At 35.5% G+C, this 16,210-nt stretch overlaps 1 protein-coding gene across 2 annotated transcripts in view; it reads right to left on the bottom strand.

Moving 5' to 3' along the window:
• The window catches only part of MOS14 (ARM repeat superfamily protein), a 286,973-nt gene that overhangs the window by 189,015 nt on the left and 81,748 nt on the right, over window positions 1-16,210 (bottom strand). For both annotated transcript variants that reach the window (XM_089787799.1, XM_089787798.1), the window contains one exon: window positions 9,009-9,136. In XM_089787799.1, coding sequence (XP_089643925.1) covers window positions 9,009-9,136 — 128 coding nt within the window. The remainder of the gene's footprint in view (window positions 1-9,008; window positions 9,137-16,210) is intronic.

Consider the following 16,210-nt stretch of genomic DNA (forward strand, 5'->3'; position numbering starts at 1 on the left):
CCTCTTTTAGCCTATCAATCCATTTATTTTGTAAAGCCCTTTTACCTGCAGGTAACTTGTATAATGCCCAAGTCTGATTTTCAACAAGGAATCCATTTCTTTTGTCATTGCAGACTCCCATTGAATCTTTGTATCCACATGCATACCATCATCATATCCTTCTAGTTTACCAAAATTTGTTAATAAAACGGTGTACAAAGAGGGAGAAAATCTTTCGAGAGGTCTAACATTCACTAGAGTTTGTGATATTTGTTGTTTTTATTGTTGTTGTTGCGGGGCATTAAAGACCACTAGAACATCATCTTGGAATATCATCCAACAATACATAATCATTTCATTTCTTCTCATGCTACTACAACGGACCTTTCTACAACACTTTTTCATTGAATATGACATCCCTGCTTCTTATAATTTTATAATTTTCAAAATCCCAAAGTATATATCCAAATTCATCAATGTCATTATCCAACAAATATAGAGTTCTTTGACTTAGATTCTAGCTTGGTCCTGTTTTCAAAATCTACATATACAAAAGCTTCACATCAAAAGGTTTTAGAAAAGAATAACTCACCTTCTTGTCTGTCCATGCTTATTTTGGAATACCTCAATGCAAAGGAGTAGAGGGACCTCTACTGATTAAATAACCAGCAATATTTACAGCTTATGCCCACATGTTTAACGGCATCCCAACATGCAACCGTATACTCCTTGCAAGCTCAATTATTGTCATGTTCATGCATTTAGTAACTCTATTTTCTTGTGGAGTCCTTGGAAAAGTCTTCTTCCTACGAATGCCTTTAGAGGAGCAAAATCTTCATAGTCTTTGCTATAATACTCACTATTGTTATCAAATCTAAGACATTTTAGTCTCTTACCAGTCTCATTCTCAACCAAGTTTTTCCATTTTTTTAAAGTTTCAAATAAATCAAATTTTTGTCCAATGAAATAAATCCACTTTTCTAGTTGTATCATCAATGAATGTAACACAATACAAAGAGCCACCAAGGGATGATACCTCAAGTGGTCCCCATAAATTTGTATGCACAAGCGCTAATTTCTCTTTTTTTTTGCTTCCCATTCTTCAAATAACTAATTCTCTTTTTCTTTCCATACACAACTTTCACAAAAATCCATATTAACACATTTTGGACCAAATAAAATTTTCCTTGAATGAAGAAAGTTCATACCTTTTTCACTCATGAACCCAAGTCGGTTGTGTCATAGTGTTGTTTCAGAATCTAGAACAACATAACCTATACAAAGATATAACTGCTTACTTTCACACCTTTTGCTACTACTTGGAATAATTAAATTCCTACTCAACCTTGGAACATGTCTTACCTCTTGTAGCATCCAATCATTCTCACGTTGCAACTTAATCTTAGTTCTTCCCTTTCCAACAATCTGACAAGATTCATTATCTCCCAAATAGACTAGACTAAAATCCCATTGCACATGATCAGTAAAATAACTTCTATGGGATGTAGCATGAAATGAACCCCCTGAATCTAAAACGCATAAAAGGAAAGCATCCTATTCAAGGAAAGAAGGAAAGAAGGAAAGCATCCTATTCAGATTTATTACATTTGCATTTTCTAGGGAAAGAAGGAAAGCATCCTATTCAGATTTATTACTTACCACATTTGCCTATTTATTTCTTTCTTTTGTATCTCTTTCATTATTATTTTGAGACCAGCAAGCTTTCTTCTTATAACCTTGTTTCCCACAAGGCCAACAATCTCTTAGTCCTCTAGATTGAGACCCATTTCCCTTTGATTCTCCTCTAGATTTTCCCAAAATTTCCAAAATTATTACAATTTGCCCTACTTTCTGCATTAAAAAAAACATTGCCTAATGTAGATCAACCTAAGCTTTTCTTATCAATATTCACATAGCTTTTCTTATCAATATTCTCACTCAAAATAAAACTAGCAACATCATCACACTTTAGAGTATTTGAACCAGAAACAAAGTTACTAATAGCCATTACCAAGCTATTCCAACTTTCAGGCAAAGAACACAAAATTAAAAGAGTCGTAACTTCTTCATCAAAATTGACATTTACAAAAGATAATTGATTGGTAATTGTATTAAACTCATTTAAATTATCAACAACAGCCCACCACCTACCATCTTCATATTAAATAAACACTACACGAGAAATACCTTATTTGAAGCGGAAGGCTTTTCGTACAACTTCCTTAGGGTTTCCATCAAATCTTCAATTGTCGTCGGTTTTGTTATATTAAATTCCACTAATTGTAATAGGCATAACCAAATACTTCCAGTGCCTTTATGTCCAAAATATCCCAGTCCTCATCAGACATATTTGGGACTTACTTGGATTTTCCTCCAAATGGTCGTCATAAATCCTTCTGATAAAGATAGTCCTCCACTTGCAGTTTTCATAAGTGAAAGTTTTGTCCATTAAACTTCTCCAGCTTCAACTTAACCTTGTCTGCCATTACTCCCAATCAATCGTGAGACCTTCCTACAAAGGATAACTGAAACAACTTGGCTCTAATACCACTTAATAGGATTATTTAGATAGGAAAATAGTAACATGCAAATATAACCAATAACACAAAAGAATAAAGCACATAGAAGACATGAAGATTAAACGTAGTTCACCCAATCTTAGGCTATGTTCACCAAAAAGAGTGTCTGATAATATTATCCAGTAACTTCAACCTGTTACAATCTCCAATCTCCCTTACAACTCAATACCACTAGAAGAAGCTATATATTTTCTTTAACAAAACCCTAACCCTAAACCAATATTACATGACTTATATCGGCCTAACAAGTTAACCCTAAACATACTTGACAAGTCAACCTTGGAAAATGCTTGATGACTCAACTCGAAATGCTTGATGAGTTAACCCAAAAAAAATCAATACTCGCCTTGTTAGTCACCACAAATCAACACAATTCAAGATAAACATTGTAAAAGAAATGTAACTATTTTAAATCTAATATCGCACAGCTGAATCATAGACTAAAATATAAATGTTTGTGGAATCTCAAAATTTACACTTTTCAGAAGTTTGGACTATAAAGGGAATTTTGTGCCTTTGGTCAACTTTGGATTTTCGAGGATAAAAGCCATCATGGGTTTCAGAACTTTAAGGCCTATTTGGATTATTCCTTAATCTCATCTTTTTCCCGATCCGTCATTGGCTAAAACTTCAAGAAAAAGAACTCAAAACAAGGGCATCTTCATGGAATTTTGCATATTTGAGGTGCTTAAAGAACTTTTGGAAATTTGGTCCTTTCAAGGAATTTTGAAAGTTAAGAAAGATCAAGGAATTTTTGTGAGCTTTGCATAATACGATCGTGTTTTTAGCACTTCCATAATTTTGGAACTTTCTACAAGAACTTCAAACATCTTGCTCAATTAGGAGTTTCTAAGGTTTTATACTTCCTTGGACTTTCAAAAAGCTTTGAAACCTTTGGTTTTTCCAAATCTTCCTTTTTCTCTCATTTCATTCTTATTCTTTGACATCACAACGTTTTTGCCCTTGGGGCTTACGCCTCACCAAGGATTTTTGACATCGTTGATTTTTCAAAGAGATGTTTGATTTCTTGATAGCTTGAAAATCACATTGAAGTTGTACATTTTGGATTTTTCAAGGGTTTTAAGAAATTTGCAAAGGCCTTTGAGATTTTTGCATTATACAAAAAGTCTTAGATTTTGGGGAATTTGCCCTATTTTGGATTTGAAAATACAAGTTCGATCAAATTACATGCACACTAGAAGCAAGTGGTTGTACATATGCAATGATTTTGAGACTAGAATTGTATCAAAAATTACTGTTCTCTGCAAGCATGAACCTAAATATCATAGAACTTTCAACATTTTCTAAAGATTATCAAAAACGCTAAGCAAATAAAGATATAAGAGAATAAACACAGGGAATTTGAATGTTTTGAGCTCAAAATTTATAGATAAGTGTTGACATCTAGCCAAAAGTTAAAACTTTTGTTTAGCAAAAATTTTGTTTTTAAAAAGCCTTTGGAATTTTAACAAGAAATCAAATGAAATGAAATACAAACAGATTTTGTGCATGAGTTTAACTAACCACTTCAAGGCTTGCATGCAAAGGAACAGCAATCTAGATTCTCTTAGAAACTTGGAAAACCATTCTGAGATTTTTTAAGTTTTGGATTTTCTATAAAAATAAAATTCCTTAAAAATGTAATTTCTCCAAAAATTGAAATTTCTTAATTGATGTAAGACTTCAAAGGCCAAAAACTCTCTCAAAAAGCCCGCAAGGAGGCAAAATTGGAAACAACGAGCCAAAAGAAAAAGAAACATGCAAAAAGAAAAAGACAGGATCAGAAAGTGGGGTCCCTATTTCAAACAATGTGTGTGTGCAAGGCACAACACAGCCCGAAAATGGCATTATTTATCTCTACAATATCCCAGTTTTAGCTTGACCAAAATGGACTGCCCCTCCCATATCTAGCTTGCAAATTTTATCACTTAAATTAAACAGATGCAAGAGCATCCAAGGGGTAAGAGCAATATTGCATCAATGAAAACAAAACCAAAAAAAACTTTCAAGTTTCTTTTATTCCGCAAGATTACCAATAATGTTCCAATCATAATACTCTCACCAGTAAAGGTTATTCATACCACACAAGCATATATGTCCCATCCACCATTTTAGTACATGGAAGTTCGAGCCATGGAATCTTACTCTAAGGCACGAAAGATTGATTGTTTAACTCCCGCCAGAAACCAAGATTCAAAATGGTTTGATTCTACTATAATGCAATGTGGTTTCTAAAATTAGCCATTGGTGCATTATGACTTGCCAAAATTCTGATTAAAAGAAGTCCTGGTTGGGCTATGTCATAAATACGTAAGCTTAGAACCAATATTTGGATATGTTATATTTCCAAGATATGTTGCAAATGTACTGAGCATTGCCTTGTTTTCAGTATGTTTATTCCAAATGCAACAACCTCTTAGGTTCATATATTAAGAATAGACAACGAATAGACATGTCCCTTCATGAGACATTGTTGATGCAAATTTTGTATCACTTACATAACATATTAGCAATTGAACATTTGATACGGAGTATCAAACATACAATTCCTCTCTTGAAAAGTTATTGCTCATGGGATATGAGAATAACTCCAATGTTCCTTACTCTTGTGGATACTCGCTCAGTTTTATCGTTGTGATTTGTTGGTAATCATGTAGGTGGCCTTACGCTATTCATTCAAGGATGACTTGGACTTTGGAGGGATGAAGGTGATGGTGGTTCGGTTTGTGAAATGTGCGGGTGGCAGATAATGTTGATGGTGGTGGTGATGAAGTATTTGTCTGCCAGTGATGATGTTGATGGGAAAGCAATGGTTGTGGAAGGTGAATGGATGTGCTCTGATACTTAACTTACTCCTCTAACTTGCTTCTCTAAGCTTCGACTACCTAGCTACTCACTATTCTAATCCTATGAATGGAAGGTTAGCAAACGGACAGGGATCGAACCTAATGAGAGCTAACCAACGGCCTCACTTCCACAGGTGCAATGATTCAAAGGAATAATAAACTAGTTTACCACACAAGGCTTCCCAACCAGCTGCTAGGATGCTAGTGGTCTAGTATTGATCTCTATCAAACATTTACCAATGCTACCATACAACTATCCATCTACTTCACTCCTACTTAGCAACTTGAAATGAAACCAACTTTAACAACTTGAAAGGAAATCTAACTAAGTGGAAGTAGAAAACATGCAATAATACCCAATGTTCTTAATCAACATGCAAATCACAACAATGAAAAAGAGAGCAATTTTGGTATTATCTTCGCAACAATTTCTCCAACGCTTTACAAATGAGAGCAAATGGCCTTATATAAGGGCCAGAAATACAATGCACGGTGGAAATCAAAACAAGATCAACGATCTAGATTGGATCCTAAAAACTCTAATTAGGGTTGCCAACCCATCGGCCAATGAGAAGCTACCACCTCATCAATGGACCAATGAAAAAAGTGCAAAAAGTGGCAACCAATGAGAAGGCACCAAAATGGTGGCCAATCAAAAATAGACACTTGTCCTATCATAGAAGAAAGGGAAATTGTCACTTGGGCTTACATCAAATGATCTTCTAATATAAATCTTCCCTTTTCTTTCATTTTCTTAGCTAAGGCAATGAACTCAACTAGCCTTCCGTTAATTTCTTCCATAGGAGGACAAGGTGTGTGCTTCGCCCTAAGTTCTGTTGACTTCACCACACTGCTTGCTGCTTGTAGTACCTTTTCATGATCCTTCTCATATTCCTTCGCAAATCCAATAAAAGCACTAAGAGAGAAAAGGGTGCCCAAATGCTTTTTCTTGATAGCAACCTTTCCCAATTCATCCAACCTCGATCCAAAACCTGTCTCCTTGATATCCTCTTTGCCAAGGGGGATTGTCCTTCCTTCAGTCTTTCCTTCATCCGTATCATGTCCACTATACCGATATTGGTGTCGGTTATTATCTTCATTTTCGAGAAGAAGGGTGTTTTGGGCATCATATCCTCTTTGTCCTTCCTAGTCTTATCCACCTGGGACTCTTACTTGCACTAACATCCTCCATGCTTGTCGCCCTATTACGGGATGGTAGAGTGGTGGACCAGAAGGCAAGCAGAACCAAGGGAAGCAATCCTAAGACTAGAATGAAAGAAGGATGTCAGCTTAAGGACCCCTTGCAACTCTAGATGATGAAAATTCACCTTAACCAATAATCTTACAGCGACTTTTCAGAATTAGGGCTTGACCTTAAGAACTTCAAATCCCTTGCAAATCAAAAATTTATCATGCAATTCACCTCCAAATAAAATTACCCAACCTAGGGCAAAAATTGCAACCTCTTGCAAAAATCAGAATTTTATCCTCCACAAATTTCGGCTCCCACAAATTTCGCACTCCACAAAATTCGGCTCCCACAAATTTTGGCTCCCACAAATTTCGGCCTCCACAAAATTCGCCAAGCAAGAAGAGTGTAGATCTGCTCTTGCAAAATCACCAACGCCTTGAGAAGGAGAAGTGAGAAGTGAGGAAGAAATGGGAGAGAGGCCTCCTCTTATACCCAACTTTCTTACTCTCTACAAGCTAGCTGACTTGGACCCTAGGAGAAAGAAAAACAAATAATTAATGCAAAATTATGACCCACAATTAAATACTTAGCTAAAATTAATTTTGCCATGATGAAAATTAACTTTTTAAATTGCCAATTAGTTTCAATTTGCAAAAAGAAATTAAACAATGCCTTGGAGATGTTAAATGCTTCCATTTAATGAGGACTTAGTAATTAATACGTCATTAAAATCAGATTTTGGCTAATCAAAAATCATTTTTTCAATATTAAATTACCAATTTCATTAAATGCCAAAAAAGTTTTCAAGGCAATTTAATCCATTTAAAGCCAAATTTTGCAATTTTAATTCAAATCGATTTTGCTAAGCAATTTTAGCATTTTAACACATAAAATTATTTCTCTAGAGCCTAAAAATCGATTTTGCAATATGACTTCACCATCACCAAAATTAATTTTTTTCACCAAAAAATAATTAAGATTTTCCAAAAGACCAAATTTAACAAAAATTTCATTTTTTGAAAATTATCCAAATTTATACAATTATATCCAAATTTTCAAAAGAAAATGTCTAAGTACAAAATTCACAATTTTATCCTGTCAAGTTGGAATTAACTTTGAAATTTGTTCGGCCTAAGGATAGAATTGGTGACTCTGAAAAATCAAGTTAAAAAAAATCGGGTGAAAATAAGCTAAGTCTCTCCCATTGGCCTGAAAGTGTCCAAGGCTCAAAATTCTCGAAAAATCAAAATTGTTGGACAATCCAAAAATTTGCCGAGGCGATCAAAAAAAGGGGGGTCCCCAAAATTTTGGGGCAATGGTGTGAAAACCTCCCAACAAACATGTCTATTAGATAATTAATACAACAATAAACATTAATCATATATTTGTGTGTATATATATATATATTAAAAAACTTATGCCATAATATTATGATGAACACACATATATAAAGGATAAAGACATCTGAATTGACTAAAAACTTTAACAGGATACATATCCAAGCTTATTGGTTCCCAATTGGTTATTGTTTAGAACTACATCAAGTTTCCTTGATTATACTTCACCACATTCAATCCATGAGAATGCTTCTACATGTTTCACTATGCACAGATCTTTGTAGCAACTTTCTGGTTAACATCTGACATCCTAATTGTTTGCATTTCCTATAAAACCATCACTTATATACATGGTAGGCAGGTACCTTAGTCCTAGATTCAGTAAGTAGATTTTTTATAATAAGTTCACAACAATTAGTTGCAAAGGGTATGATAGAGTTTGATTTCAGATTGAGGTCTGTTGCAATACAAATCAGCTTAAAGATCATAATTTGCACACTAATTGTGTTTGCCCCAGCCTCATCTTGTAAGCCATTGTGTCAAGATTTTGATTATAGTTCCAACTGTGAACCAATAAAATTGTATTTCTATTGATTTGTTGTGTAGTTGAATTCTGCTGTGAGTGCTCCTGTATTTGGCTAATCCTCGGATCCTTCATCCACAACCACGTCAGAAACACATATAGCCTATCCAATTTTCTACTGCAGTGCAAGAAAACACCATGAGAAATAAACATTTTCAAAAATATTTATGGTTTTTTACCCAAGATAGAAAGAAATCTATGTGCTTTCAGGTGGTGTTCTGATGTGTTACTCTCTAGGTGATTTATTTGCAACCATATGCTGACATATAAGAAATTTTGGTGTCCTTACATTCAAAATATGATGTCAACATTCAGCTTCAAGCACTATTAGAATGACTCTTCTAGAAGAAAAATGCTTACAATTAATTCAAGTAAAATTGCTCTATTGACTGTTCAGGAGAGAAAAAAGTCAATAATATTAAAATTCAGAAAACCTGGCAGCGAAAAATATATAAACACTCAAATTATTTCTAGAATTAATAATTCATGTACCTCTAGTGAAGCAGAAAATCGGTTACGGAGTCCCATGATTTGGGGCACAAGAACTTGAACCAATGGCATCTGTTCGGCAAGTCCACCAGGGCTTCCAGATTCTGTGTAATGAATCAATTCACAGATAGCTGCATGGCAGGAAAAGATGCTATCATTAACTGAAAGTTAAAATTATTGACAATTGTAATAAAAACTACACGTGTCCAAGAAAACCAATTGAAACTATAAAAAATGCCCTACAAGATCTCCCTGCACAATGTGATTAATCCCTTTCCAATAAATCACTTGGTAGCAATGCATCACAAATAGTTATAGAAAATATAAGTCATTGGTCCTAGTAAGTATGCCAGTACAGCTATACTTGCATTGACCAATGAGTATATGTACATGTACATGTATAAATGTCCACATACTCAATATGTAAAATATAATTATTAATTGAAAATCATAAAAATAAAAAATAATAATATGTCAAATGTCAACACAAAATAAAATTACAATCAACCGAAGAATTCGCAACCTAAAAAGCCATTCCGAAAAAAACCTAACTAAAAATAGCTATTCTGAAATACCATCCAACAGACCTGGTGTAGTGAAAGCAGCTATAACAGCATGCTAAGTATCCAATGACATTTGAAATCTGTCACTGAATCTCTTTGGGCTTTAATAACCTTAACATTTAAAACAAGCTACTCTCTATTATCTATGTTTTAGTTTCAAAATGTGATGATAAATCAGATGGCTTTGTATTTGACTTCCAAACCAAGTCTATGGAGAGATATCTTTATAGTGATTTGAGTACTGGTACATTATGGAGCGACTTGTTCACAGCGGTAACCACTCTTGAGGAGCACAATGAACACATTCTCTCAAAAGATTAATCAGATCTTTCACACATGTGATCCGAGTGAATTGGCACCTAAATATGATGAGGATCCTCCATGGGATGAATTCCCTTTTTATCATGATGATGTACTAATCTTAGAGCACGATGACGAGGGTGGCATTGATAATGCCGAATTCGATGACGATCTTGGAAAAAAATATATCAGTGCGTGGACCTGATTATGAGCAAAGGCTTTGTGAGATTGTTGATTTAAATCCAAAATGGATATTCAATCCCACCATGTGCTCAATACTTTACCTTGTCTAATGTCCCTTTTTTGGGGACATTAGAAGTCAATCAAATAATTAAGTTTTAAAGTTGTCAAATCATACAAAAATTATATGACAAGTATTAAAATGACATTTTTGGAGCTCATTGAAAATTAATGAAGTCGTTTTAATTTAACAGAGGGGACCCACCTTTGCTAATAATGCCCATGACTTATTAAAAGGGGGACCAGCCCAAATTTAAGGTGAACGATATACGTACATAATTAAATTAATATGAAACTCAACCCTTTCCATTATATATATATATAGTAAGTAGAAATGTAAATGAAGATATATGTTTATTATATTTCCTTCCATGATATATGATTACAAATATACATTAACTATATGTTTATACTAAGCAGAGATATATAATTGTAAATTTAATATTAACAATTCATGGGTGAATTCATATAACTATCGTATTAGTTTCATAATGGCTATGGAGTGTGCACAAGGGGAGGAGTAAATTGGTCGCGTTGGGGCAATGGTATCCCAATATGGACTAAGGTCTAAGGGAGCCCCAAGCTGAGTGTATCCAAACTCAAGCAGCAGTAAATCTTCCATCCATCATGTAATCTACTGCATAGGCAATATGGATAAGTCCTCGAATTGCTAATGACATTAAAGTTGTACTTTAAGATAATAAATCCCTTCTTGAAGATTTCAATGTCTTTATAGGTAGAAAGGGTTATCAGATATATTCTATAGGAGGCTTCAATTTTGGGCACAACTTCAATGTAATGAGCAGTTTGTTGTTTTATGTTTACTGAATTAAAGACGTCATTTGTCTACTGGAAACAACGATTTGATTATCGAATTGTTGTCACCTAAATATATACATCTCTACCAAATTTTAGGTAATATCCCGAACAGGATATTTGCTGATTTTTCCTTTCAACAATACACTCAAAAATAAAACATTGCAGATAGCTTCCAGCACAAATGAATCTAGTACAATAGCTGACATATGTTCAACCAGTTCTTAATAATAATATACAAACTCAAAAATAGGCAATTGGAATTCAATACGATTTTTAAAACCAGAAGATTCTTCACAAATTAATAACCAGTTCCTTTCAGAATAATATTCAGAATTCCAGGCATATAGAAATGCATTATAGACTTATAATGTTAAAACCAGAAACTTCCATACAACTCTGCAAAATACGTTATTGTATTATACAACAGCAATACAATAACGAGTACACAAAAGCCCAATCCTAAACACAAATTTAACAGTCAGATTGGAATGCTAGGATAAGAACCTATAAGCGCGAATGGAACACCTCAAGTGATGTTTCCCCGAACAATGGGTTTGTGTCCACTGTCTGCTAGCACAAGGGGCTACGTCCTCCAACTAGCTAAAAGCTGAAGCTTTCTGAGACTCTCAAAAGAGAAGAAACTGAATTGAACAATAAAATCAAGCATACCCACCAAAGGGCCTCTTTCCCCTTTTAATACACAAATCAAGACTCTTCGGCTCCTCTCTGGCTTTCATCTTATTCTCTTGTGGCTCTTCAACTTCCTTAAGGCATTTCGTCTTGTTCCTCCTTGACCCTTTGTCCTTTATATAACATTAAATTGATCTTTTTGTACTTTTGAGTCTATGTCTCGGAGTCAATTTTAAAATTATATAGACTAATACTTCAATTTGTCTAATGTCACGAAAGGGAACATTACAAATCTTCCCTCCTTAAGATTGCTTGTCCCCAAGCAATCAGTACTAGGATCCCATACGAGTTTGCAAGCAGCCCTATAGTCCAAATTAAAAACAATTCTGGCCACACTGCGAAACCCGATGACTCTCTGCAATCTATCTCTCAACCGGATCCCTGGATCCCATATAACTCTCTGCAAAAACTCAGCACCTGTAAACTGATCAACACTAATCATCACCATATTCAACCTCAAACTGAATAGGACCACAATAAAATCCTCGCCCAACCATAGATACCATCTGCTAACCCCTGAATCCCAAACTATGTTACGCAGCCTCGCTGCTATGATGATGAGATAGAAATATATCCAGGGTCCATGTATAATCCAATAGCATGTGAAGACTTGAACGAAATGGATGATGTAAGAAATGAGCTGCTCAAAAGTTGAAACCAACATCCCATGGACATCAAAATTCCTACTATCAACATAAACTTGGAGAATTCCCAAGTGCATAGGTGCTATGAATATAAAAGATGCTAAGAATCTAACCACAAGCCTCACATAAATACTCCACCGAGAACTGTTCAGAGATTGGTGAAGAAAATTCATCCAACTCCTGAATGGGATCAAATCAGAAAATATGTTGGGGCTAATCAAATGATAAGCTACAAAAGTTGATTCATCATTCCTATGCTGAGATCTAGATTCACTACTAAGATCAGAGCCAAGATCCCAAAGTCTGAAATCAACCTCTTCCTCCTCATGGCAAACAAGAGATAATCCCTCCTTTAACACAAAAAGAGGATTGTCAGACGTCAATCAGGAACAACTTCAAACAAATGGTTGTCAACAAGCTGAAAATGTTCTGAAGTTTTGCTACTTAATTGTTTGGGGCAGCTATCCAAGTCATACATCTGCTGAATGCTCTCAAGTTCGTTAATGACTTCCTGGAAGAACTCCTACCTCATTCTATTCTCATGTTCTCGAAAGTGTTCCATGAACTTGATTTGATTTTCTACTTCCCGTAGAGAAAATTGAATTTCACTTAGTGCCTTCCGAACATACTTAAGTGTCCTGTTGAGATCCTCAATCCCATCCTTTTCCCTATTTGACTGTGCTGCATAAATCTCAGCAACCTTAAGAATATAATCCCTATTGGATAGCAAATATAAGTAATCTGTTTTCATAATCTTGAGGGCTGTTTTGACCTTCTGTAAATCGGCCACATGCCAATCACCTTCCCTTTCCCTTGAGATCTTCCTATAGAGCTCCTCAACCAACTCGTGGGTACTGTCATACTGCACCAAAGATGCCACGATCATGTCTTTGCTAACCTTCAGTTGATTCTGTAAGGCATGTAATTTCATTATCTCCTTGCTGAAATTGTTCATTGTCTTGCAGTGTCATCCTAGGTTGTTCCTCTAAATCCACGTTTAGAGTATTATGAATATATGGTTCATGATACCAAGGTCCCAAACTGTTATTACCTTGTGTGCAATCTACTTCATTATTCTGCTTGACAAAGCTCACCTCCAAATCACCAACAAAGAAACATGTACCTTGTGTAACATCTTCTATGCGATTGTAACAAGGCTGCCCATCTCTGGTAATTATCTAGCTCTTCTATTTCAAGACCATCCAAATGATAATTCTGGTCTATTGGAATTTCTTTGTACACCCCTGTATGTTGTTTGCTTGCAAAGAGATCCTGAGCCAACTCCAGATACTTCCTTTTTGCCATATCAGTCATATTTTGATGCCCTAGATAAAAATCCAAGTAGTCACTGAATGATAAATCATTCTGGATTCGGTTAGGAAGTTCTTTATACTCTCTGTAAATGTTGATAATTTCTGCTCTTAAATTAGATTTAGAATTTTGGCCTAACTGCACTTGTCGCTTCATAGTACCTTCCTCGGTTTTATCCAAACTCTATATTTGCCAAATTGTCAAGAAGAATGTTTTTTTAATAATATAGAAACCCGATGCACGGAGATCTTCAATCAATGTTGCTACCACTGTAATAATCTTTGCTAGATATGGATTAAAAATATCATACTGACAGGAATTTCGTCAAACAATTGACGGATAACCAGAAACTTGTGAAACCATATGACTGATTCAGGTCGTCATTATTCATGAAGTTACTTCCATCTTAGATGGACATCGCTCAAAACCAAGTTAATATAACCTCCCACCTCAGTCAAGGCTCATTCCGACTCCCAACAGCAATGAGCTTCCAAAAGTTGAAGGAACCTGACTCTTGTTGTGGCCGTGGATGATGCCGGCAGGTTGTTAAGAAGTACTCCTTCCCGTGGATATCTTTTGGCGCTGATATTCTCTTCCGCCTAGACTATAACTCCCAATCCCAACTGTGGAAACTACAATGCCGCCCCTGCCTTGTTGCCAGTCCGTCCTTAAGACACTCCTCTCTGGTATTACGTCGCTTCTTAATGGTATGTCAATGCTAGTATATACTCTGCAAATAATCTCAAAATCCGTCCCGAACATGTCGGTTCCTGAAAGTTGATCCACTCCAACTGGTATTCATAAGAAAATATTTTTTACCTCTAACTAATCTCAGCCTGTTTACCAAAGCAATTTGAACTCATAACTAGCCTCCAAAAGCCGTTGCAAAAAGATTTTACATCACCAAAGTTATCTCCTACTTTAAACAGTGCCCTATTTATGCAACTTCAAAAATGGTTTAATCAATGGAATTGATATGCGTTAATATTCATTACTCAGTCTAACTTCCACTGTGACCCACAGAGATGTGCTTTATAAGTCTCGAAGCCTGTCAACATTTTTCCTATGAAGTGAACTTTGCCATCGATACTAATTTCATTCCATGTGTAACTCCCAATGAATCCCTCAAGTCGAGTAAACAAATGTTCAACAGCTGTAACGTCTTACAATCTGTAAAAATCATAGTTGCCGATTCGTGACACAAATCCGATTCGGGCACAGAATCGGATCCGTGGATTCGAGGATTTTTTTTCCCAATTATGATTTGTGGAGGATTCGTGCATATATATATATATATATATATATATATATATAATATACTAAAAAATAAGAGAAATATACACAATTCTAAAACTAAATCATTTCATAGTATGCATCTATGAATCTAGTATACTTGATCAATGACATTGATAATTAAATGGTTTACCAAGAGTAAATGTAACATGTAGAACCAATAGATGTCCCCAATGAGAAATGGCTTACTAAGAGTAAATGTAACATGTAGAACCAATAGATCAACATTGAGAAAACAACCAATAAAGCAGTGGAAGTAACTAACACAACCATCCACACATGGAGCTATGATGGATCCACAGGCAGGATTACAGATCCTGCCCGCGAATCCGAGGGTAAACGGACGAATCCGATAACTAGGGTAAAAATCTATAACGCCTCCCATTTCATAAAGTCTATTTGCCACTTGTCAATGCCAGCGGAAAAAAATCATTTTTTAATAGTTACATTAACCCAACCGATTTTGTTCACCACTCCATCCAAACAACTAGGCACAATAACTCATTATAATTGTTAATGGCTCCGCAAGCTATTGCAATGTTGGCACATCAGTGGAAATGTATTCGAACAATATATTCCCACATTGCTTTGACCGTCGAGCTTCGACGTTAAACCGGATAGATAGAGACGATGCTATGATAGTCAATACTGGCTCTAAGTAACATTCTTGTGAATAACTCTCTTGTATACAGTAACTACGTAGAAGATTGGCGAACTTCTTAATATACTCCATCCTGGAACTGGTGTTTTTCGTGAGAAGAGAACAACTACCGCTTGACTAACGTTCTGATTTCTTCTTCCTCTAATGGCTGCTTACTGTCATGGATGAGCTTATGATAACATCACTGGCCCCTAAACTATCAACATACACTTGCATACCCATCACAACTAGAGGTGATCACTCTCGTATCTTTCTGCAGAGGAATACTGCCCAATCATTCCCTTATACGCGGTTCCACTATTATAGAATGCGATAATGGGAGAGGTGTTGAAGGATTAAATGAGTTCCAACTCACATAATGAATTAACACTGCAGCAACTCTCTGTGTGTTCCTGCCTGTGCCGTGAGGACCATAAAAGCCTTCTTCTCATTCCTCAACTTTGTAGTTTTCAACCCAGCTTCCTCCTTTAATTTGTGGTACTCCTTAATGGTTTTCCAATACCAAAATTACATCCTTGTCTCTGCTCTTTGATTGATTTGACCTACAACTTAGCCTTTTCACAATGTCAATGTATTGTAAGATCTATACTTGCACCGTATATTGTCTATACCTCTGTATGTATGTTCAATGATATCAATCTACCTTGATCGATCTTCCTGTAGGTGAAAGTGATCGGTATGCAC

This window comes from Cupressus sempervirens, chromosome 6 (assembly GCF_028749045.1).
Source record: "Cupressus sempervirens isolate cs-2001-9-10 chromosome 6, ASM2874904v1, whole genome shotgun sequence".
Classification (NCBI taxonomy): Eukaryota; Viridiplantae; Streptophyta; class Pinopsida; order Cupressales; family Cupressaceae; genus Cupressus; species Cupressus sempervirens.